The sequence below is a fragment of the Oncorhynchus keta genome, chromosome 30 (assembly GCF_023373465.1).
Source record: "Oncorhynchus keta strain PuntledgeMale-10-30-2019 chromosome 30, Oket_V2, whole genome shotgun sequence".
NCBI classification, from domain to species: Eukaryota; Metazoa; Chordata; class Actinopteri; order Salmoniformes; family Salmonidae; genus Oncorhynchus; species Oncorhynchus keta.
The window spans coordinates 41,245,249-41,271,267 of record NC_068450.1 but is presented as its reverse complement, the minus strand read 5'-3'; the positions used below and the strand labels follow the sequence as shown (position 1 = coordinate 41,271,267).

General features: G+C 41.4%; 3 protein-coding genes across 14 annotated transcripts in view; all 3 read right to left on the bottom strand.

The window, feature by feature from the left end:
• Positions 1-693: 693 nt before the first annotated feature.
• LOC118363605 (fibroblast growth factor-binding protein 1-like) lies at positions 694-2,155 on the bottom strand. The gene is made up of 2 exons (XM_035744659.2): positions 1,994-2,155; positions 694-1,823 (listed from the first exon to the last, which is right to left on the bottom strand). Exon 2 carries the CDS (start codon positions 1,806-1,808, stop codon positions 1,146-1,148), a length of 663 nt encoding a protein of 220 aa, XP_035600552.1. The 5' UTR covers positions 1,809-1,823; positions 1,994-2,155; the 3' UTR covers positions 694-1,145.
• Positions 2,156-2,580: 425 nt separating this feature from the next.
• On the bottom strand, positions 2,581-4,428 carry LOC118363604 (fibroblast growth factor-binding protein 2-like). The gene is made up of 2 exons (XM_035744658.2): positions 3,475-4,428; positions 2,581-3,244 (listed from the first exon to the last, which is right to left on the bottom strand). The coding sequence occupies exon 1, from the start codon at positions 4,365-4,367 to the stop codon at positions 3,483-3,485; it is 885 nt and encodes a 294-aa protein (XP_035600551.1). The 5' UTR covers positions 4,368-4,428; the 3' UTR covers positions 2,581-3,244; positions 3,475-3,482.
• A 1,596-nt stretch (positions 4,429-6,024) lies between these two features.
• Positions 6,025-26,019, bottom strand: part of LOC118363603 (prominin-1-A-like) — a 110,710-nt gene continuing 90,715 nt past the window's right edge. For 2 of the 12 annotated variants that reach the window (XM_035744648.2, XM_035744651.2), the window contains 11 exons: positions 20,603-20,695; positions 19,764-19,781; positions 19,019-19,072; positions 18,775-18,855; positions 18,619-18,687; positions 18,196-18,285; positions 13,393-13,508; positions 10,329-10,352; positions 8,433-8,536; positions 7,794-7,826; positions 6,025-7,620 (listed from right to left, as the gene is read on the bottom strand). In XM_035744648.2, coding sequence (XP_035600541.1) covers positions 8,467-8,536; positions 10,329-10,352; positions 13,393-13,508; positions 18,196-18,285; positions 18,619-18,687; positions 18,775-18,855; positions 19,019-19,072; positions 19,764-19,781; positions 20,603-20,695 — 615 coding nt within the window. In that variant the 3' untranslated portion in view covers positions 6,025-7,620; positions 7,794-7,826; positions 8,433-8,466. Of the gene's footprint in view, positions 7,621-7,793; positions 7,827-8,432; positions 9,195-10,033; positions 10,707-13,388; positions 13,509-18,195; positions 18,286-18,618; positions 18,688-18,774; positions 18,856-19,018; positions 19,073-19,763; positions 19,782-20,602; positions 20,696-26,019 lie in introns of those variants that run through there. The other 10 variants (XM_035744645.2, XM_035744647.2, XM_035744646.2 and 7 more) reach the window with 8 other exon arrangements.

Here is a 26,019-nt window from a genome sequence, read left to right as displayed (position 1 = left end):
AACGCAGATACACCTCCAACACTCCAACACCGGCGATCACAGGTTAACGCTAGATCTGATTCAATCTAGGCCTTAATGCACCTATGGGTCTCTGAAAAGCCTAGGAATGCAAGAACCTCACTGTGTAACGATAATAAAAATACCAAGAATGATGATCCATGAAAAGGTATTGGACCAAGACTAAAGAACCATCCAAGAGGCAATTATCTCATCAATGAAGAGGGTTGGGGTTCATTTAATTCAAATTGCCCTCAATGTATCAAAAGTATCTTCCCTTGATTGCCTGATAGCAATAGTTTTATAGTTATAGCAAAAATATCCATTAGCTTTCAAGCAGTCATGTAATTTTACAGACATCGTGATTGTGCATTGTTGTAGTGATCTACATGAAAGGCGTAGCTAAACGTCACAGACGAGTGTTTAGAACATGTGAATTGCATTTCGCCTTGGAAAAAGCCAATGAAAAGTCAGTAGTCAGTGCCAAGGAATGCAGCATCAATCTTCTAAACGATCCCTCTAACTGACTTGGTATAATTACAGTGTGTAATTACCCAACATGCTCAAACTCCTAATATTTTGGCAAATGCAGTGGAGTACGCCTAGGAGGGTCGTGTGTGTGCGCGCATGCATGTATTCTCGTGTGCACGAGTGAGTCCATGCAGGGTGGTAGGAATAACACTCTTGACTGCCAAGTAGTAGTAAATCATACAATACTTTTTAGTCATTAGAAAATAATGAGGAATGGATATAAAGCTAACACATCATTGACAAGCATAATATATAAGTATACAAGTAATAATATATAAGTATACAAGTATAATAGCCTAACTTCAATCCACCCTCCCAGGTTACAGAGCTGCTGAAATGCTTCAACTACAAGTGCATATAGAAGAGTTGAGTACATAGAAAACACATTTATTAAGTACTGTGGCTTTACAATGAATACAACACATGGCAAACAGGGAAAATTGGTATGGGTGGTATGAGACAATCAATCTTGAAACTCAAATCAGTCTTGATATTTTAAATAAAATTATCCATCACAACCCATCAAAATGCACACATCTCCAGGAGGAGTAACACGTGTCAATTTTGTTTATGACTAAATCAATGGGGAGAGAGGACATTAAAATACATTTATACTCTCAGCAATCATCATTCTGGACCATGGAAAAAAAGAAAGTACACAAACTCGACCAGGAAGCCGCGCAATATTCTTCCGCCAGTCTCTTTTGATCAACTGCGCAAGATTTGGCACCGAATGAAGAGGCAGAGAGAGAGGAACGCGGCTGAATTGTAGTCCTCGGAAGTGTAACAACATCTCTGGGTGTGTAGTTAAGTTTGAAATGCGCGTCCTTGGGAGCTTTTCTGCACATACCTGCTTTAATCAAAGCCGTTGAGTCAAAGCATAAATTCTTATTTTTCTTTAGAGCGCGCGCAATCTGTTTCCAATAGGCTTTGGTGTTGGACTCGTACCCAGGGCAAGTGGCTGGTTTGGCCACATATTCGCAGTCGAAACTTGTTTGCCCTTTTTTACAGTTCACGCTAAGCACAAAGGCATCGTCACCTGTCGCAACCCAAGTGCATTGCGTCTTGTTTTTGGCGGAGAATTTGCCCTTGAACACATTTCCTTTGGGGCTGCTGTTTTTCTTATCTGGAGATTGGACGGGTGGTCCTCCGTCCTTTGGTCCCTGGTTTTCTTTCTTCTTCATCGCCCTTTTTTTGGATCCTTGACAGTTAGTCACCATAAACTGCTGAGATATGCAGGCAATAACCAGCATGACGGTTAGGTTGGTAAGAAGTGTCATATCCCGCTAAAATATCTGCAAAGAAAATGGCATAGTTGTGTATGTTAGTACAGTACAATTACCTCCCAATCAAATAATTGCTACTGTAGCCTACCTATCACAACACAGCAGCATGCAGATGTGATTTATGGAGGACAATGGCGCATCATATTTAACAACATAAGTGGTTATTTTATTCAGCTCACCTGTGGATTTGGGGAAATGGAAATGGTTCAATCCCGTTGTGACACCTCGGGAACGAGCACGTGGCATTTATAGAGCACCGACACACCCACCACCACTCCCTTATTCCACCAACGTTGAACATAGGCTAAAGCGCACTGTTTGAGTTCACCTGGTGGTATCTGGGTTTATCTGTTGGTGTCTTGTCAGAAGTCGTTGTCCTTAATTAGGCCTACACAGTCTATTGTCACTTATAACAAGTGAAAGGGTGCATACTGAAAATACACAATTGATTACCCCTAAAAAAATATTCAGTGACTTTTCTCTACACATGTTATAGTGTGCGCACTCCGGCCTAGTAAAAGTGCAATGAGCAACGCATTGACTGCAGCAGTCATTGAAAAAATAATATTTGAAAGAAGATACAACAGCGTCACTTACTGGGGAAAAGAGACACTGCATCTCAAAAAGGGTATTATTGAACACAAATGTAAACATGAATGTTTCCAATATTGTTCATTTTGACTTATTCCCTGCTGGTATTTAAAAAAATGGGGAGAGACAGGCTTTAAACCTAAAGCAAGCCAGTAAGGAACACAGACACACCAACAAGAATTAAGAACACACTTTATTCATTATATACAGACATTCATACATTGATTATGACATTTCTGTACAATGAACCAGTGGTAGAGTTTGCAGAAAATGCCACTCTACTATGTGAATGACACAAAAACCTTGTCATGTTTTTCCCCAACACAGCATATTCAATATGTGGTTTATGGTAATATAAACATACGCATAAACAAACATACAAAAAATGGCAAAACCAACGGTGTATCTGCCTTAGGAGAGTACATTATAGGGTACCATAGGTTTGTCGAAATGTGTAGAATGCTTTCTGACACCAAAACCATGGTACTCATTTTTGACAAAATGAGTACCGTGTGAAATACGATGGATTTAACGATCTGTCCATACCCGATCCACACATTCAGGTATGGATGCGTTCAGTTGTTATTGTGACCCTTGGAATTACAATTTCACCAAACATTTTGGATTGGTATTGGTCTCAATGGAACATTCACAACACATGGTAAAATGGCTGCCAGGAAAGATGTTTGATTGACAGAAATGTCAGCACGATCATTCCCATGGAGAGGGTGTTCAAACTCTCTTCTGTGACATTTATTAGCAAAGTCCTCGTTTGGAAAACCACTCTGAGCACCTCTTTAGTCAGACCTTTGAAATCATCTTCACAGGGGAATCTAAATCTGGGAAACAGAAAGCAAAGGGAAATACAGTGAATTGGTTGACATTTTCTACTCAGTAAAACACGGACTAGACTTTGAGCTGAACATGAAATCATATTGGTCGTATTTTTATAGAACTTAAGTCAAATGACTTTAAGAGACATTACAACTGCTCATCAAGTTATCGTCATGATATATTACACAATGGCTACAATTCAGAAAATATCAGCAGCCAACTTATTTCAACTGACCTTCATTATTAGTTCTGAAACCAACCAATGACATAGGAACAGATGCCTTGAAGTGACTGCCAACAATACTCTTGTGCAATCTTTTTGGCATTGCCCTTGACAGTGGGCTTGGTTGGTTTTGGAGTGGTTGGTTTGGGTGTCAGAAGCTTCTTCAGTACTGCTGTCTTGTTCACTGCTGGTTTTGCTCCTGCTGGTTTTGCTCCTGCTGGTTTTGCAGCTGCTGGTCTTGCCTGCTCCGATTTTGCCTGCACAGGTCTGGATTGCACTGGTTTTGTAGGTGCTGGTCTTGCTTCTGGTTTTGCTGGCTCAGGTCTTACCTGCTCTGGTCTTGGCTGCTCAGGCTTGGTTGCGGCTGGCTTGGCCTGCTTGACGATCGGTGCCTTGGGAGTCTCTGGTTTCGCCTGGGTTGGCTCCTGGGCTTTCTCCGGCTTTTGGGGGGTGGCTGCTGATGCTGCCTCTGGTGTGGAGGAAGCGGAGTACAACATCTGGGCGTCCTCCGGTGCCCTCTTGCACATCTGAGGCTTGATAGCCTTGGGTGCCTGGCAGGCGTTCTGGAGTTTCCTCAGGTCCCACATGATCTGGGTGAAATAATGGCGAGGGTTGTTGTTGTAGGCACGGCACATCTGGGGCTTGCCCGTGTACTCGCACCAGTAGGTTCTCTCGGCTCCCTGGCACGATATCCTCAGCTTGGTGACATCTCCCTGGCCGGTGACGCTCATGGTGCACAAGTCCTTTGCCTTGTTGTTGAACTGGATGGGGTCCTCCCAGACACCCTTCCTGTTCTCTGCAGTAGCAGTGGCGGCAGCACCACCACCATTGCCGTTCTCGTTCTGACCCTCCACTGCCCAGAGGCAGCAGGCGAGGAGCAGCAGTGCACTAGCCCGAGTCCACATGGTTATGCCAGATGATTAAGTGTGAGAGAGGGAGTGAGAGTGGGACTGCAGAAGCTGAGGGCCCCCCCTGCTATTTATGGGCTCAGCACACAAAGAGGGCATTCAGGTGAAAAAATCCTGGGTTACAAGAGCCATCCTGAAGAGGGGAGGAGTGTAGTGCAATGTGACTATAATTTATGGCTATCTGGAGACTGTCAATGAAAGCCAGGACCACATGCGAAACCAATTGGGAGGGAGGTGAAGGAAATAGTCAGAGTACATTGATGCCCTCAAGTTTAACCAGGTGTTATATAATCGCCCATACTAGTATAGTATATCAGTGTTTCATTGACAAATATGTCAAGCACAACTTTGTGGATTTTATCGCTTAAAAAATTCAAGACTGCCATTCATTTTGAGAAGCTTGGCACACGGATGCCAACATAAGATTTCTGTAATGGTTCACCATGCCATTTACATTTTTTTTGTCAGTTTTACACACCGTTGGTATGTGTGGTTTTCAACTCAATACCACAAAGTGTCTTAAAATGCTATTCTATAAGGACAGTTCAAGGTTCACGGCTGTTTTAAAGTTAGATGTTTACAACCATACAGCACAGCCTATAATTTCCTTCCAAACATAAACACAATCAAATCTGGAACAGAAGTGTGGAGAAACCTGAGGATAGAAATCAGAGAAGAACAAGAATAACCCATAATAGAGTTGCTGACTCGAGACAAAGGCATGTATAGTATGTAACAGCGAGTGTGTGTGTCAGTGCTATAGAGAGGGGGTTAGCACATGCCTCTTGCAACTTTATTTTCCTAGCAATCAATCATAACGGGGGAGAAAGGGCTCCTTGTGAGTGACGCGGGATCTGTAATGTAAACTTCCGGAGCAGGAATGCTTCGCTTTGTAGAATCAGGAATTGCACTCCGTGGCCACAAGCCAAACGAGGGGCCGGGCATTTCTTCCTCTCTCTCTCACCCGTTGCATGTCAGTGGCTACACAGGGTTTGCAGGGAGTACAAAGAGCTGCAAAGGTGGTGAACCAAAATATATCCCTGCAAACAGCCTGAGGAACGATGAGCTTAGGTTAAGAATCGAAATACAATTACCTAGGATTTGAAATAAAATCAGCTTCACTCTCTCTGAAGTCTCTAAACTCATTACCCAATTTGTAAGTCGCTCTGGATAAGAGCGTCTGCTAAATGACTTAAATGTAAATGTAAAATTACTCAATCTTCTTCTTTAACCAGTTGTACATTTAGGGTGAGGGAGAAGTGGTCACATGCAGGTCAGAAAATGTCTCTGGGCTGCACAGATGTGGGTGTGGGTGCCAAATGACTGTGGAAACCTCAAGTCCTAGCCCATAGCAAAATATAATAATCTCATATCCAAAACAGCGGGTACATAATGGGGTATGGTATGTTCTATGTCTGACGACGGCAACGGCAACATTATATAAGACTATGTGGCCTTGAGGTAATAGCTAACACGTGTAAGCCCATTGTCTCATGTCAAATGTTCCTGGTCATGTGCAGATAATAATTGACACAAAACAACGGACATGGGTGTCCAAAATAGCGACCCCCTTGCCCTTGAAAACTTGGGTAACGATTGGTTTCTCCAGCGGTCACTGAGACACACCTCTTAACGGGAACATCAATCAAAAAGATTTGTGTACAAGAATGCAACTGAAAGTTTATTCACATTTGTACACTTTCAAAAAAACAAACATCATTACAAGGACACACATTTCCAATGAGCACCATCAGTGCACCCCACTATCCAGTGCCACCATTACAGTTATACCCTTAAAACAACCAGGAAACATTGCACCCACTATCTAACCAGATGGTGCATATAAAATATCTGTCAGTAGATCTCAGTAAAATAGTGTGATTAATCATACACTTGTTAAGGTAAGCAGTCTGCAGGCATGTACTTATTAAGTAGTAATGGTTGATTTGGAAGTGGCGTTTCTTTCCGAGACTCAACGGGCAAGATCAGTTATACCAATAAGATGTCCTCGCTCCACTCGTCAACAAGCCTCTATTGGATTGGATTAATGCTATTTGATTGACAGCACATGGTAGTTAAGCAGGCCAATGTCCCCATCTTTGTGAGGCAGACAGTAGGGAAGAAGGAGCGTGTAAACAAGTGAGAACAGATGGGCTATGTTATTGGGGGGGTGGCACATTTTTACAGTATGTTAACGTTGTTCAGCATAGTCCACACGGGTGTCATAAATCACTTTAAGCAATACATCTCTTATATACAAATGACTATTCAATACATTCCCCCTTCCATAGGTACCAAAAGCTACTGTGGGATTTACAACAACAAAAAAGATTGAAACAATATATTATGCATAACTGTTATACAACTAAAGACCTGAGACCTACAGTAAAAATAGGATTTGGCTTCAAATAGCAGTTCTCCAATTTAAAGTTTGACCACTACAATAGCCCGGAAAATATCTTTATTAACGTGCCGTGTTAGTATACGCAACAGGATACTTTGCATTTAATGTTAATCAATTGATCAGCTAAGGAATGTTATAGTCTCTTGACATTTCTGTCCAGGTTCATGTGATATTCTACCTGTTATACACTGATATGAGATACAGTATTTCCTCATATCCAACAAGATGGACACCAGTCAAAAGGCTATGGTAAAACAGGTCTAAAAGGCAACCGTCTGGATTTTGCCTCAACCCTGTTTGTTTCACGTGATACGCCTCATCAGTTAGTAAAACATCATCGCAAAGACCCCTCAAATATGAGCAGTAATGGCAATGCTCTAGTAGCAGCTCTACATGACATTTCAAAGGATCTTTTCATTCACTGTTTAGACAATCCGAAAGAAGTACAAAAGATTTGAGAGTACACAGCCATGTAATTGTCGTTGTGTCCTCAATTTGAACTCAGCCTCGGCTCTGATATTGTGGCCAGACTAATGTAAACACACTAGACAGCTATGTGAGAGGTGAAGGATGAAGGTCGACCGACACTGGCTCAGATGTATGGCTTCCTTATAGTCCCCCCCCCGGGGAAGATCAAAGAAAGGGTTGATGACAGCACCTTCTGTAGTGTCCGAGGGGGGTCCTATTGGACCAGAACAGGCTGTGACTGGTCATTAGGATCTTGTCAGTAAAAAGATCCGTGCAGACCGAGGAAGAGAGGACCGGCTGAACACACACATAATACATCAGGTAAGGACTTATTTTTGAAGCTTTGTCTTGTCCAAGGGGTGGGAAATTGATGGTGTCCTAAACATAGATGAAATGCAATTTAACACCGCATTCAACATCTGAGTAAAAATGCATTGATGTAAAATAGTCTAAGTGGAAAGCCAACAGATAGCATATAAAGTGGTATATTTCTATGCTAAAACATATCATAGAAAATAGGAACAGTATCTACAAATATAGTAGAAACTTACAATCTAGTGTTTCAGTTCCAGTTTCCGATGGCACTGTAGAAAAGAAGATACTGTGTCAGAAAACATTGACATTTAATTGCATCAGATTTGATTAGACATTTCAGAAGCTTATTGCTTTTGCCATTGTGAGACTCAGGGGGGAAATGAAAGCAATGAAATGTGAGTTTTGAAATGAGAGAAGGAAGACTTTCATCTTAAACTGTATAAGTCATTAGGAACAGCAAACAAGCACAGCGGGCCTCGTCTATTGCACATTTATAGAGCAGTTACACGTGGTTAGACACAAATACCATCGAGCCATTTATGGTTTAGGGTTTATTAGTGATTCCAAAAACAGCAATCCTCCCCGTTGAAGACTTTCTGCAAAGCCAGTGAAGCAGACATGCGAGTGCTAAAAACAAGCTGTTGAAGAAGGGTGAATTGGGGGGGTTACATAAGGAAATATGGTGTCAAGCAAAGGAGGAGACGAGAGAGAAAACTGTCGAAGTTCTGGAGGTTTTTCAGTGTGGCAACGGCATGCAGACAAACAGCAGGAGAAGATGGCATGGAAATTGCATGAGGAGAGAATAAAGGAGGGGAAGACGACGCTGATGAGGTGGCGGGAGAGATGTCGTCCGCGTATTCAGTGGTTCTCAGTACCTTTCTGGAGTCGGTCAAAAAGCCTGGGCCTCTCTCACCAGTCAATATGCCTGGGGGGAGCGGAGGCCCGTGGGAACCTAGTCATAGTGTCATAGGCAAGGATGCTAGTGGCACAGGGGTACAGGAAAGGTGGACAACATCAATGCCAGGAAAAGGGAACATTCTTTGGGTCAACCATTTTGTTAGTCCTGTCTCTTGCTTTCAGATCCTGCACTTGAAGGGAGCAGCAGGTTTTCCCCAAAACACAGAGAGCAGAACCACTCCATCGACCCTCGCTGAGGGCTTGAGGCCAACAAGGGATGGTATGATGCCAGGGTGAATGTATGCAGTAAATTTGCCTGTGTGTAACCATACACGTGTTGCATATGCACTGAACTGAGGGAATAACATCCACTCTATCCAAACTGATTTTATATTGACTTTTAGAGGGAAGTAGAGAGTGAAACCATGGTCATGGTGGATTGATGATGATACTGGGTAGATTGTAATAAAAGACAAGCCATAGGTGGTAGTCTCAGCATGTGTGTTATTGTCACGTTCCCCTGTCTGTCATTCTGTGGTGATGCTCTCTGTGTTTGGTTCACATTGCTTGGCCGTCCAAATGTACATTTCAGTGAAAAACATGCAGTTAGAGGTCGTTATAAGTTCGTCACATGAGCAGTTGTCTCAGTAGCACCACACCAAAGCAGACATGCTTGCCTCTCTTTTTGCCTCTCTCGGAGCAAAAGGATCACGTGTACATTCACAGCAGTTTGCCCAATTCTAAAGAAGAGGAGACATGCAAGGAGTTTCATTTCACTTGATCAAGTCATTGTGCACAGAGCATGCAGTGGGTTAGTAATGCTCCAAAGATCATGTGAAACCCAAAACCAAAACACACAAGCGGTAAACAGTGGACTAGCTGGCTTGACCTCCCAATGCTGGAGCAGCAACCAGTGTAGCATCCATTGGAAAGATCAGCTGACATCCAGATGTGTCTGAGGGTCTAGCCAACCCCTTGGACATGCACTGTGTCCCAGCCACCTTATTTAACCACCCCACTGAGTGACTGACTGCCCCCTAGCCAACATGCCGCCCCTGTCCCAATCCCTCCCTGAAACAGGCCATGCAAATAGATTTTTTCCATCGGGCTGCTTTATATTTTGTTTACCTTGTCATTACAGGGTTTTTGGATACCTTGTAAATGCTCAATATGATAACCATTATTACCAATTTCCATACTGAAACAAAACATTGCATACCAAAAAAACATGATGAAAAGATATGACGTGAGAGACAGGGCATGCTATCAACCCTCGGCAATAAAAGTTTCTCTCTAAGTAGGAAAACTTGGGAAGATGCTAGCGTCTATTCTAAACGTAAACAAACGTATGGTTCTATATAAAAAGTCTAGAATGCATAAACCACAGTACTTTATCTTACACCTTAACTTACAAAAACAAAAGGTGGGCTTGTAAGAATCAAATCAAAGTGTATTAGTCGCATACACAGTTTAGCAGATGTTATAGCATCGTCCGGGTTTGGTCGGGGTAGGCCATCACTGTAAATAACAATTTGTTCTTAACTGACTAGTTAGGTTAAATACTTAAAAAAAAAAATGTAATAGCGGGTGCAGTGAAATGCTTGTGTTACTAACTCCTAATAATCAAATACTAAAAACAAGAAATCAGAGCCCTTAATGATCAACAAGGGGCACTTTTTCAAGATTGCACGCAAAGGAAAGCCAAAACGATACACCGACGGATGCATTTTAAAGCTAAAAATGTAAAACACCAAGAACCAGCACCAAGAAATCAGCAATTCAATCTATGTACAAAATCCACAGAAAAGCGCAGATGTACGGATGAGTTCTACTGCAAGGAGAAAGGAGAGTGTAAAATGGGTCAAATATCTTACGTTTTCATGGGAATTGTCTCAATGCTACAAAGATAAAAAAAAGAACAAAAAAAATGTATGAAATGCTCGGCAATAGAAATGCACCAAAAGGTTTTTGGGCACTGATCAGATTACGTCGATACACGTCTTTGATCAAGACACTTGGTGACTTGTCTATCGCATTCATTCACTACTGTAAGTGCATGGGAGAGGTGAGGGCTACTGAAGGATGCATAAAACAATATGAATAGTACTTAATACGCCGCTTTTGAAAATTTTCTTCATAAAGTGCAAAGTGCTTGACGGAGAGAAATGAAATGAAAAGTAAGGATGGAAGAAGATGGAAATAGTAGGAATGGTTATCACAAAGTAAAATGCCAAGTCCCAGAAACAGAGGAACTGAAAAGAGAGAGAGAAAGAGAATTAAGTAGAAAGAGTTAAGATACTGTTGCTTACAACTAGTTACTACTGCAAATGAACTGCAATAGACAGAAGAGGGGAAGGCAGAGATAGGGGAAGGAAAGTAAGGCAAGATAGAAAAAGGGGCTGGACCAGAGACAGGAAAGAAGCAATTCTATGACCTCCTGAACTTGTCTGTTGTGGATTGAGTCAAATTGTGTTAATTACCACTTTGTAATCCTGGCACATGAGAACTAATCAGACTCAGACCCAATTTCAGTCTTGTTAATGCATATCATAGGGTCTAATAAGGAAGTGTTCCCCAAGATGACTTTCCAGTCTCAAATCAATTTAACCAAATAGGTATGGGGAAAGAGCTAGGTGGGGTGGACCAATTGTAGGGGAAACTCTGTAAGAGGGATCACCATACATCAAACTAATCACTGGGTTGCACTACCAATTCACAGTAGGGGACATCCAAACCTCAGCTATAGTTCACTTAAGAGGATGATCAAAGGGTTCTTCCCGATATGTGACCGACCGGCTCAATTCGGTCTTATGTAGCAACATTTGCAATGTTTTATTTTTTTATTTATTTTTACAATGGATAAAAGTAGAGTCTCAGAGCTAGAAAATTGTATATCATACACTACAATTGAGGAACACTGGGAAAGTAATTCTGCTTTGAAAGTTGATAAATTTGTAACCACACTTTTGAGAAAATGGCCCTTGAATGTTTTGGTAAACCTCCTGGAGAGCTCTTCTTTGTCTACACCCATTCAGCATCCTTCACACCCTCTTAAGCCTTAGCTCCACCCATCTCTTTAAGGATTCAAATGTAAGGTCATGTGCTAAACAGAGTGAGTAATGAGGTACTGTACTAAACAACCAAAGACATCAAGACTAAAGGCTGGTTTATACTACGTCTAGCGACATGTCTGTAGACAGTTGTTGCAGTGACATCATGAACATGCTATTGTCGTCTGACATCAAACTTGCTGTCGTTATGAAAAAGTATAAACACTAAAACAGGCTGCATGACATCAGCAACTTGGTGGTCCAAAATAGCATAATTGGTGTATTTGAACACCAATAAACCCACCCGTTTAAAAATGAATTTAGTTTATGTCAATCGAGCAAACCAGGCAACTAAAAGCAACTTTCTAAACAATGCTTTGGTTTGTTTATAGCTTGTTAGCTAGCTAGCTAATGTTAAGTTAGCTGGCTAACGAGTTCAAATAATGACAATATCATATAGCTGACAACGTCTTAATTTGAGCTAATTTGTATTCATTTACTACAGGAAAATAAACTCACAACAAGATCATTATTTACAAGTTAATGGCCAGCTAATTACAGAAAATTAACTTACGGTTGTGAGTGTGACAAAATAAAAGCAGGCCCTTCTACCGGAGAATTTAAGAACTTACACACTGTCTCGTTGGCCTAACGTTATATCTTAATTTGACTTTGGTGCAGGTCATGTTGTCCTTCACATTACCGTCTCTGGTAAACACAAACTAGATCAAATATAATCAAAGTTTATTTGTCACATTTACAGGATACAGAAGGTGTAAAAGGTACAGTGAAATGGTTACTTGCTGAGTGGAGCCTTATGTTTAGACATTTAGCTAGCTAGCTAAACAGTTAACCATAATCCTAACTTATAACATTATTACCCTGCATGAATCTGCAGGTAGCTAAAGCTAACCAACTATGTTTGATGTTCGCTAACTAGACAGGTGTTTCTCTTTGCAATTAAACGGCAGAATTTTCTCCATCTCCTTAGATGCTTCCACCGGACATTCCACTGACTTCAAAACTCGGTCCTCCAGAAAGTAGAGAGCATTAGCAACACTTTTGCAGTTCTTCGTGATATCTTTCATAATAGCCGTGTTAGAAAGGATTACCTACACATACTGAGCAGCTCATGTTATAGACAGACGCTTGCTACATGGCAGACCAATCCAAACTCATTTCTCGGCATGTCCTGCCCAACCATTATCTCAGCCAATCATGGCTAGCTGGAAGGTTCCTGCCCTTTTCTGTGGCTAAACAACTAGGCACGTAATTCAATTGTATTCGTATTTACAGATGCACACACGTTTGTTATTAAGGCACATGAAAGTTCACATGTTCCAGAAGGCATTTCTGCCCAAAAAATGCATTTTGATTTTAAAAAATCTGTTTACGTTCAAATGCCTCTCCTGTGAAGTAGTGACACGCGACATACTGTATGTGACGACATAGTATTTAAAGTAACTGTTCAGTGTTCATAGATTTCTATGAAAGATGACCTATAATTAATTCCAATATGAGTTAAATAGTTTTCCTTCCAAAAAATGGTAATTAAGTATGTTAAAAAGCATATATGGGCACACACCAACAACAGAATGGTGTGGGCATATACGTCTTTAAAATACTCATGCGAGTAGACTGCTGATTGGCCAGCTCAGCCAATGAGCCAACATGACATCATGCTCTATGAGGAAATAACAAGCATTTTTTAAAGATTTAAGATATAAGTTTGAGGTGGGTTTTTTATTGTGTTTTTTTCCCTACAATTTTTGCTTTGGCCACAAATACTAGTATAGGACGAGTCAACAACATCTGGGTATGAGTTAACAGAATATGGACTTTTAAAAGTGAGATTTTCACTGGACAGTTTAAAATTAGAGATACTCACTCATCGTAAACATCCTCTGTGTCCATTCTACGGTAGAACTTTGCCAGTTTTACTGACAGGATGATGCTAGGAAGGAGGAATAGGGAACAGCAGCCTAGGCCAAACCAGAATGTGTTCTGAGAGACAGGGAAAACAGAGAGAATGCAGTATCAGTCAAAAGCAGTCTTAGGTTTGGTATACTTTCTCTTGATCATAATTTTTAAAATACATGATATATATGGATATATAAAAAACATTTTTTACATGATAAATATATTTATGGTTTTATGACAGATAGCCATGGAACATAATATATAATTTAATATCTCATTACTGGGAAGACTTTCAACACTGGAGCCTGAGGTATAGCACCATAAACTGGCTACACTTCTCTGCACTGTCAACTGTGTATATTTATCTTTCGTAGAGGACTTTCCATCACGTTGGACACAAAGTTCTGCACAGTATGTGTACCTGTTTGTGACTGTGCATGTTTTTGCAGAGGGGCCAGCACAGTTTACCCAACTCTAAAGGTGGAAAACACTGAGTCATAAAGTCTACATGAAGCTGAGTATGTGAGTGGAGCGGAACTGGAGCTTTTACTGGAGAGTGGAGCGAAATTCCCAGAGGCTGGGGCCTCGACCTTATCGCCTGCTCCATTTTCGCTCCAGTAGCACTGACTTCACGAGCTCAGGGCGTGCCCGGCCCAGCATGCATTTGTCGTCTACTTGTGTGCTGCTCTAGCCCCTTGCTTTAGCTACTGTCATGGAGTTCGCTAACTATTTTCATGAAAAAATTTAGAAAACACACAGGTGCCAAATCAAGGTGACTTATAAAGATGAGGACCAAGAGAGGGAGCGTGGCGATCCAGTGTCCACAACTAAAGAACAATTGTGGAATCTGAAAAGACACGTAATCCCATAAGCCTACTACATGCACATATGCTAAAAGAAAGGAATGAGGTGGGTAGATAACTAAATGTGTCATTGTAGCAAAGTACTTATAAACCAAAAATCTGATCTCCTAAACGTTTAGTTCATTTTCATTATATTATCTAGACAATAGACCAATAAGCCTGGCATAATCACACGTTCAGCTTTCAGTTTTGACTGGGTTATTTTGCCTAAAAAACCTTTAGGCTTACTGTACCCATGTAAAAAATAAAAAATAAACATCTTTGCCCAGCCTGGCAAGAGTGGCCAAAAGTGTGGCTCTGCAAGTGTGGCGAGGATATTTTTCGCTGCTGGCCGGCTCTCCAGGCACCATCGCATGAGCCTTAAGCCACAGACTGGCCACACCCATGTTTCTAAAAATGGATTCAAAGGCATTTTTTGTCTAATTTGCATTTAATTATAAGTAAGTCACAGCCTATATGCGCAATTTACAGACTATAACCAACTGTCACGGATCCCTCATGAACATTCATTACGCACACCTGTCCCCTATTCCCACTGATTAGTACTTGTATAAGTGTGCCCTTTGGTTTCTATTGGACTGTCCATTATTGTTACAATGTCTGTTGGTGCGTGTGAATACCTGTGCTGTGTGTTTTGGGCTTTCGTGCCCTTGTGGATTGCGCAGATGATTACGGGTCTCGTCCCGTAGTGATAATCATTGTGCGGCGTGTGTTATTTATTCGAGGTACTCCTTGCTCTTTTTGGGGGGGTTTCTACCCTGTGTTTGGTGTAGTGTTTGTTTTGTCTTCGTCCCCGTGCCTTTACACGGCACGCCATATTTTGGGTAAAATTTTGTAAAAACTATTACGCATTCCTGTGTCTGTCTCCCGAATCATTTATACCAGCGTGACACCTGCCTACTCTGTCACACTCGCAAATGCTTCACAATGTATTTCTTTGTAGGCTGTAGTCTTGAAATAATTTATATAAAATACTCTAAATAACTCATTTTCATCCCTTCTTAGGCTTCCTGTCTGGCTCCTGACCTATTAAGAGTGTGTATATGCTGTTTAATATGACATGTAGTCTACTTGAAATTATGTTTGCTTCTTACATTCACCTTAAATACTTTTCATCAAAATCCTTATGGTTTGGTTTCAATACTTAAAAAAACAATTGGTAGGTCCAGGTAGTCAAAAAAATAGATAGGTGTTGGTTAAATTGTTTGATTTTAATGAACGGAGCGAATTTTGAGCGGCTGTTTTCTTCCCTGTGAGCACCGGGCAGTTTATAGCAGAGCGTTAGGAAAGCACATGGAGCGATGAGTGCGATTTCTAACCCACTCAACTCTGCTCAAATGATCTGAGATGAAGTAATCATAGTCATGACATAACAGCCCCACGGTCCGTTTACGAGAATGAACACTGTCATGATTTAATTTGGCTCTGCTCCAATCACACTGATAGTCAAAGTGTCACAGCTTTTCTCTTGTCCCCATGTTAGGTAAGTAGTTCCATGCCAGACACACTGTGCTGTTGACCTTTCTCTACTGTATCAACTTTTAGTGTGGATACCCAGTTGTGTGTAGCTACTGTACAGAGGAAAGACTAGAGGCGCTATTGGAGCACGTACAGGCTCTTTCCTGTGTTGCTGCACCTTTGCTCTGTTGCTCCGGGACACTAGTAAAATGACCCATTGAGCTTTAACAAGCGCTTTGGTCCGTACGGTGTGTCCAGAAACATCCTGTTGGCAGTCCAAGTCAATTAGCTGGCGCTGGAACCTATGTGGGCTCTAAGTGGCGGAGGGGGGCTATTTGTTTAATTTCATAGAGATGGTTCCTGCCATTGGGACCGTGTTGGTAACAAAGCCCCATGCAGGCTGGATACATGGGCAGATGTCAAGATTACACAAGGCTGGCTGTCATTTCCTTCTAGTCTCTTCGTCTCTCTCTCTCTCATTCTCGACTCTTCGTCTTTGCAGCACTCTGTAGGGTTCCTCACTGTGCACTGCCAGGTCTAACTGCCTCTCACTGATCATGTGCTGGATTCCAGAGCCTGACTTGTACAGTGGGGCAAAAAAGTATTTAGTCAGCCACCAATTGTGCAAGTTCTCCCGCTTAAAAATATGAGTGAGGCCTGTAAATTTGCATCATAGGTACACTTCAACTATGAGACAAAATGAAAAAAAAAAATCCAGAAAATCACATTGTAGGATTTTTAATTAATTTATTTGCAAATTATGGTGGAAAATAAGTATTTGGTCACCTACAAACAAGCAAGATTTCTGGCTCTCACAGACCTGTAACTTCTTCTTTAAGAGGCTCCTCTGTCCTCCACTCGTTACCTGTATTAATGGCACCTGTTTGAACTTGTTAAAAGTATAAAAGACACCTGTCCACAACCTCAAACAGTCACACTCCAAACTCCACTATGGCCAAGATGAAAGAGCTGTCAAAGGACACCAGAAACAAAATTGCGGACCTGCACCAGGCTGGGAAGACTGAATCTGCAATAGGTAAGCAGCTTGGTTTGAAGAAATCAACTGTGGGAGCAATTATTACGAAATGGAAGACATACAAGACCACTGATAATCTCCCTCGATCTGGGGCTCCACGCAAGATCTCACCCCGTGGGGTCAAAATGATCACAAGAATGGTGAGCAAAAATCCCAGAACCACACGGGGGGACCTAGGGAATGTCCTGCAGAGAGCTGGGACCAAAGTAACAAAGCCTACCATCAGTAACACACTATGAATGGGGCCATGTATCATGAGATTTTGAGTAAAAACCTCCTTCCATCAGCAAGGGCATTGAAGATGAAACGTGGCTGGGTCTGTCAGCACGACAATGATCCCAAACACACCGCCCGGGCAACAAAGGAGTGGCTTCGTAAGAAGCATTTCAAGGTCCTGGAGTGGCCTAGCCAGTCTCCAGATCTCAACCCCATAGAAAATCTTTGGAGGGAGTTGAAAGTCTGTGTTGCCCAGCAACCGCCCCAAAACATCACTGCTCTTAGAGGAGAGCTGCATGGAGGAATGGGCCAAAATACCAGCAACAGTGTGTGAAAACCTTGTGAAGACTTACAGAAAACGTTTGACCTCTTGTCATTGCCAACAAAGGGTATATAACAAAGTATTGAGATACACTTTTGTTATTGACCAAATACTTATTTTCCACCATAATTTGCAAATAAATTCATAAAAAATCCTACAATGTGATTTTCTGGATTTTTTTTCAAATTTTGTCTGTCATGATGAAAATTATAGGCCTCTCTCAGCTTTTTAAGTGGGAGAACTTTCACAATTGGTGGCTGACTAAATACTTTTTTGAACCCCACTGTATGTTCTAAATCAGGCGAGGTTGGGGGTGATTATGTGTGATTGGGTGGGATTGATGGGGTGATTGGGGGGGGGAAGAGGGCCTCATTTGTCTGATGGAGCTCTGTTGAGGGTCACGGAACCCCCCCTTACCTCCCAAACCCCTAAACTCCCTACCCCCACCCATCTCCACTACAGACCCTTCACCTTACACACACATAGTCCCCTGTATCTCGCCTGAGCCTTCATTATATCATGCCATTAGCGTCCGCTAAAACCTGGGGCCCTCAGAAAGAACCCGCCTTGTCTTCTGGGCCTGGCGGGCTAGGGGGTTTTGGAGGAGAACACTGAGGGAGCTGTGTGGACCCATGCCAGTAGAATGTACCATGTGTGTGCCCCTACACATCACATATTTTAGCAGAGCGCAGCACATGGCTGTGTGAACATACTGTACCGGTACAAAGACAATGTGAACCCTCTCAAGAGACCAACCTCCAACCCCCTCACCCCTTTCAAGTTATGCCCTGCATGCCTTCCTGTCTGCACCCCAACGGCCCAACAGACGTTTCAGGCATGTTTTAAAAGGATCCCTTATATTGCGTTTTTAGTTACCAATGAGTCAACCAAGAAGCTGCAGGCTACGATCTCCACTGTGTCCACGATGTTGCTGAAGGGTTTGCAAGCCGCTACCTCCATGGTCAGCTGGGTAAACCATGCAAACAAAGAGCATATGTTAGAGTTATACCATTGGCAAACAATTATGAAAGTCGCCAGTTGGAATTTCTGGAAAATAAAGGGACGTTATAGCTTTACACTTGGACAATTCACGATTGATGACCAAGTTGATTGAAAACAAGTCAGCAGCACTGTCACTATTGGCACAATTCAATTAAGTTGTGAGAAGCATTCTGTTCAAACAGTAAGACTGTAATTTACGACAAGAGATGCAATATTTCTGCTATATCTCATTTCCTTCTTATGCTACAGGGGGGAAAACCAAGGCATTAACAAACTGTTTGGAACACAAATACTTACAGAAGTCCTGACCCACTCTATGTATTGCCTGAAATAACCAACAATGGTTTGCTTGTACTTTTCCGTTTCCTAATGGAGAGAGGAATAACATGTTAGCTACTGAGTTTTACTGTAGCATCTAAATGTAAACAATTACTGGGAAGCCATAGTAATCACCTGGTTGACGACTTGTGTGGCATTCTGGGAGATGAGATACTGCGCTGCTTCGATGGTCGCCAGTACATCGGCGACTTTGTTCTGGACAGAACAGAGGGAAAACAATGCCCAAGAAGCTTTCATAAGAGTCTATGGAGCTGCTCCGGAGTCTTTGTTCAGCGTTTATGGATGTACTACGAATGCTTGATGTTAATTGAGTCCGTGTGAACTGTTGGGGTACATGGTTCGTAGGTGGCCCACTTACCGGCAGGTCTGAGGCCATCCTCTCCAGTAGTCTGATGCTCTGGTTCAGCATACTCTTTAAAAGGGGAAATGCACAACACATGTTAACACCCCAGAGGTTTAAAGGTCAGGGTTTAGAGACTCCAACAACGCCATTTCATGTGGATTTTGGTTGTGAGAAATGTGCTGCAAAATATGTCAAAACCCCAATTAAAGTGCTTTCGCATGAATTCGTAATACATTTTCTTCAATACTATTTGAACACGTGAAGACCACTCGTGATGACTGATACTGTACGTGCAACACGTAAAAAAAGTGACAAACTCCATGCTGGTCCCAGTATACAGTACGTACATGGTCATTAGTCAGCACATGCACCAGACTACTGAAGAATAATTACAGGATTAACAATTACAGACAGACTAATCTACATATCATGAATGATTTATTTTTTACAAGGCATGTAACGGACCCAATCTTGCTCATGCAAAATCAATCATGTCATACAGGTCTGAATCAGCATGCTGTACTAAATATCCTGACCTGAAAGAGAATGAAAGTTCATGGTAATGGTCAGGGCATGCCAGGAAAAGCCCCTTGGATTCGAGGTACAAGGAGCATGGACAACTCACACTAGTGGTGGGCACCAATATCAATTATTCGATATTGACATCAATAATTTGATATGATATCGATATGAGCAAGGCATGTCATCACCCTCAACATTACAAGACGAACACAGGCCCATTGTGGAGACACATGCTTACCCTCGCTCTAACATATTTCTTGGAAGCCATTAGTTGAAGTAAAAAGAGTTAAAAGGGAAATATTCAAATAAAAAGATAAGACAGACCTCTAAAACGCAGCCTTTCTTGGTAACAAGATTGCAGTTCGTGGAATTACTTTGAAGTACACTGACTATTAAATGGGTATATTATCATATTCTGTAAAAAGCACATTATATGTGGCCTACAGTGATGTCGTGTAAGTATATGTTGTTGGGTCCTTTTAACATATGCCTTTGAATTTATTAAAGAGTAAAATACTTGTGTGAGGTGGAGCAAAATATATGATTGATTTTCCCATGTGAATGTAACAGTCAACTACTTCAATATTCTAGCGTTGAGTGTCTTTCAGGGTTCTAATGTCCTGACTGCACAACCATTGTTACCTGGGTCAAATACATATGTCAGATGTGCTGCACTTGGTTTGGTTTGCCCGGTACAATGCAAACAATGGAATAGTCCCAAAAGAGCAAACCATTTAATACGTACTCCCAAAAGCGTACAAATAAATCGAGCGCACCGCGTACATTTTCAACTATTTGAAAGTATCGGACCTATTGGTTTGATCTGGGTCTGATTCTTGTAGGTCAATAATAGTCTATAGAATTTATAGTCTATAGAAAAAAGGGTTCTTCAAATGGGTTCACCTATGAGGAAACCTATTAGGTTCTAGATATAGCACCTTTTTTTCTAAAAGGGTAGATAGAGCACGACTACGGGCCATGGCCATTTCTGCCAGTCTATTGAAGCGGAGCACTGATGGGCCCAGACATGGATGTTAAATCTAAAAAAAGAATGATTGAAGATAGATTGTTGATTACCATGGCCTGCTCCATAGGGACGACCTGCTGACTGTGGATCTGCCGGAGACTGTTGGCGTGGCCCTTTAGAGAGGTCTGGAGGGGCCCCTTGGGCTGTGGACACACACACAGACAGAGGCTCAGAGGAGACCCACAAACACATACAAAGAGGTAATAATGATAGTATCCAAAAGGTCACCATTGTTCAGCACCCCTGGACAATGTGCCTTGCTCAATGGCACAGCAACCAATTTTTCAACTTGTTGAATCCAAGATTCGAGCCAGTGACTTTTCGGATACTGTACCAATTCTCTAACCTCGAGGCTAACACACACACAGTACCAGTAAAAGGTTTAGACACACCTACTCTTTCAAGGGTTTTTCTTTATTTTTATTAGACATCAAAACTGAAATAACTCATATGGAATCATGTAGTAACCAAAAAAAGTGTTAAACAAATCAAAATATATTTTATATATTTGAGATTCTTCAAAGTAGCCACCCCTTGTTTTGATGACAGCTTTGCTCACTCTTGGCATTCTCACATCTCAACATCAACTTTTCAGAGGAGACTGTGTGAATCAGGCCTTCATGGTCGAATTGCTACAAATAAACCACTACTAAAGGACACCAATAATAAGAAAAGACTTGCTTGGGCCAAGAAACACGAGTAATGGACATTAGACCGGTGGAAATCAGTCTTTTGGTCTGATGAGTCCAAGTTGTTTTTTAAAATTTGTACAAATATTTAAAACATACAACATACTTTCAGTGAAGCCGCTCAACAACGACATCACACTAGTCATCTAACAGACTCCCATCCAGAGCGACACACAGAAGCAACCAGGGTCAACGCCCTGCTCAAGGGCACGTTGACAGATCTCCCAACTGTACTATTTCAAGGGGGAATTTTAGACCAATGCTATGCATTTTCAGCTAATCCTGAACCTGAGACCAGAAACAGGGCAATACCAAAATAAATGGTATATTGATTCTGTATCATCACAACAACATCTGCAGAGATTTGATGATTGTATGCCCCAAATATTCAACATTTTGTTGGAGGTAAGAATTCAATATAATAATTTTCGCTGACAAGCACAAAGTCTTGAATCTTTTTTTACCCCCTTTTCATGGTATTCAATTGGCAGTCTTGTCTCATCGCTACAACTCCCGTACGGACTCGGGAGAGGCAAAGGTCGAGAGCTGTGTGTTCTCAAACACAACATAGCCGCACTGCTTCTTGACACAATGCCCTCTTAACCCAGAAGCCAGCCGCACCAATGTGTCGGAGGAAACACTGTACACCTGGCAGGCGTGTCAGCGAGCACTGCACCTGGCCTGCCACAGGAGTCGCTAGTGCGCGATGGGACAAGGACATCCCTGCCAGCCAAACCCTCCTCTAACCAGGACGACATTGGGCCAATTGTGCACCGCCCAGTGGGTCTCCCGGTCTCCTCCAGTTGCGACAGAGCCTGGACTCTAACCCAGAATCTCTAGTGGCACAGCAAGCACTGCGATGCAGTGCCTTAGACCACTGTGCCGTTTTATATATCAACTCATACACCGTGTCATGGAATCGGTTCATCAAAAAAACTATTTAGCAATTTTTATGGCACCGCTGTCAACATCCTGGTCCTCAAATGAAACTGGTATACTTTCCTATTTATGCTATTTTTATTCCCCCACCAGTTCTGATCCTTTATATTGGGCAGACAGACCAGTTCCCTACCTCCTCCCGCTGCGACCCACCTCCTCCATTTTTGGGGTATTGCTGTATTAAATTGTTTTGTATTATTGGATTGAGCAGACCTTCCCATATGAATCTGATAACTCCATGAAAGACATAACTCTACCATTCTAATTTACAATATAATTGAAAAACAAAATGCCCTTTTCAAACATCTTTCCCATAACTACATGTGTTTTATCCACCAGCACATTTGAGTTCAGCCATAATATTTGTTCTATCTTTTCAGGGGGATGAAATTGAAATTGTAGCCAGATCTGCAATGCTTGTTTGAAAATAGTGTCATTTTCGATTAATTGAAAATGAGACATGGCAATCCGCACAAAAGCAAAAAGGCAATTTTTAAACGATAGATGAGCTTTTCTTAGTTCTTCTTACTTGAGAACCATTTGGGGTTCAAGTAAAACTTTAATAAGTGAAGCTTTTAGAGATATGACTCGGGCAATTTTTCCATAAATAGACAGGTATTTACCTCTCTGTGATTGCAGGATCTTGTCTATTTTTACAAGTTTTCTATTGAAATTCATTGTGGAGAGCTCATTTATATATTTTGTGATATAAATACCAAGAATGTCTACTTCACCGTCAGCCCATTTTACAGGTAAACTACAAGGTAATGTTAAAGTTCTACTTTTTTAAAGATCCAATATGCAATATTGTACACTTATCATAAATAGGTTTTAGTCCAGAGAGTCCAGAAAAGTTTAGATCTTCAATGAGACATTGCAGGTGTCACGAGTCCGACCGAGGGTGGCTTCCCTTCCCGGTCGGGTGGCGCTCGGCGGTCGTCGTCACCGGCCTATTAGCTGCCACTGATTGTCTTTCCTCCCTCTCCTTGTATGTTTATTGTTAGCACCTGTTCGTGAATGATTAGTTGGGCTGTATTATAGACCGCCTGTTTCTTTGTGCGGGATTAATTATTGTGACCTTTGGTTCTGTAGTAGAGGAATGTGTTTGTTCCTGGTCGTGTATTTCGGTTGTACTATTTTCGTCCCCCGTGTTTGGGGCAGTTTGGTTGTGAGCACCCTGTGTTGCGTTTGTGCATTAAAGAGCACAGCATTGCACTCTCTGTTTCCTGCGTCTGACTCCACACCCACGACACCCGGAGCGTTACAGCAGGGATCTAGCTTGCAGACTTAATATAAAACTTGAGACATCGGCATACATTGACACCTTTGTTTTTAAGCTTAAACCTTGGATTTTTAATCCAATAACGTTGTTATATGATCTGATTTTAAAAGCTAGCATTTCGATGGCCATAACGAATAGATATGGTGACATCGGACACCCTTGTTTAACTCTCTGAGAAGTAGCTGCTATGTACTGTTTTACACTGGGGTTGCTACACATTACTTTTACCCATTTTATAAGATAATCACCGAAATTGAAAAACAATCCAGGCATTTATGAATAAAATACAGTCTTACTTATTCAAAGGCCTTTCAAAAATCTGCTATAAATACCAGGCCTGGCTTCTTAAGTGTTTCATGATCCATTATTTCTAGGAGTTGTCGTATATTATCTACAATGTATCGTCCATGTAAAAAACCTGTCTGATCAGGATGAACAATACCTGGTAAAACCTTTTTAATTATGAGTGCTATGCATTTTGCTTGTATTTTTACATCAAAACATTGAAGTGAAAGAGGCCTCCAGTTTTTAAGATAGACTGGATCTTTATCTGGGTCTTGTTTTAATAATAGTGAAATCAGACCATCCTGCTGAGTACCTGACAGACTATAATTTCTATAGGAGTAGTTCAAACAAGCTAACAATGGAGCTTTGAGTATATCAAAAAAGGCTTGATATACCTCTACCGGTATGCCATCAAGCCCTGGGGGTTTTCTAGACTGAAAGGATTTAATTGCCTCAAAAAGTTATTCCTCTGTAATTTGTCCTTTGCACTGAGCTTTCTATACATTTGTTAATTTTCATTTTTTTCCTAACAGTAATTGTCATTCAGTGGGTGAGGATAAGACGGAAAAGACGGGTAAGACGGAAAAACATCTGCTTAAAATATTTAGCTTCCTCTTTTAAAATGTGTTCCTGTGTTAGAGATTCTGGAAGAATTTGATGCATTGATCTCCATATTCCATCCAGTTTGCTTAATTTTTGTAATAGATTACATTAGATCATTCTTGAATAAGTTCCTCCAGTTCTTTTTATGTTCTTATTTTGTATCTCTGTGGTATCATTTTTATTGCTATCTAACTGTATTAGTTTATGTATTTCCCTTGTTAGTCTTGTTTCTTTAGTCAGAAACTGCTTTTTTATTATTGATGAACATTGAATTGAATAATTGAAACATTTAACGATATCCCAAACAATAAGGGGAATTTGCTGAACCTATGACTCGTAAATTTCAGACTTTTGGTTCCAACCGCCGAGTCTTTGTGAGACGCAGAGTAGGTAAACGGATGATCTCGGATGTTCCCACCGTGAAGCATGGAGGAGGAGGTGAGATGGTGTGGGGGTGATTTGCTGGTGTCACTGTCAGTGATTTATTTCGAATTCAAGGCACACTTAACCAGCATGGCATCCACAGCATTCTGCAGCGACACGCCATTCCATCTGGTTTGCGCTTAGGGGGACTATCATTTTTTTTTCAACAGGACAATGACCCAACACACCAGGCTGCGTAAGGGCTATTTTACCAAGAAGAAGAGTGATGGAGTGCTGCATCAGATTACCTGGCCTCCACAATCACCTGACCTCAACCCAATTGAGACGGTTTGGGATGAGTTTGACTGCAGAGTGAAGGAAAAGCAGCCAAGAAGTGCTCAGCATATGTGGGAACTCCTTCAAGACAGTTGGAAAAGCATTCCAGGTGAAGCTGGTTGAGAGAAGCTGTCAGCAAGGGAAAGGGTGGCTACTTTGAAGAATCTAAAATCTAAAATATATTTAACACTTTTTTGGTTACTACATGATTCCATGTGTGTTATTTCAGTTTTGATGTCTAATAAAAATAATGAAAAACCCTTGAATGAGTAGGTGTCCAAACCTTTGACTGGTACTGTATATAAACACACAGGTTCCGATGAACAAACACATACGCACACACACGCTCACACACAGATGTCATTCAAATACCCTTTTGTAATCTAGTCCTACAATACATACATAAAGGTAAAATAAAATACATACATACATACATACATACATACATACATACATACATACATACATACATACATACATACATACATACATACATACATACATACATACATACATACATACAAGTACGTATAGATTTATAAATATTTAGAGCAATATGCAATCTGTGCAAAACTCTACAATACACAGACCTACTTAGTATAAGAGACTGCCTTAATTCAATGAATGTAATGCGGCATAAAAACGACATAGTGAATCCACAGAATTACATACAGAATCAAATAATTTATAGGATCTCCATGGGTGAACCAGTCTCAGTGTCCAGCGAGTGTGTGTCTTCTATGCCAACAGGAAAAATTAGTACCAGAATAGATGGGCACCAAATGAATACTAGAGGGCACAGGCATAAGCACATACCACCCCACAGAACACCACTTTAAACTAGCTCCATTGCCACATGGCAGGCGTAGGAGAACCCAGAGTTGGACTCAGCAACATTTTGGGCCATGAATGGGGAGCTTGTGTGAGCCTCAAACCCCCACCCCCCAAAGGCAAGGCAGAACATTAAAAA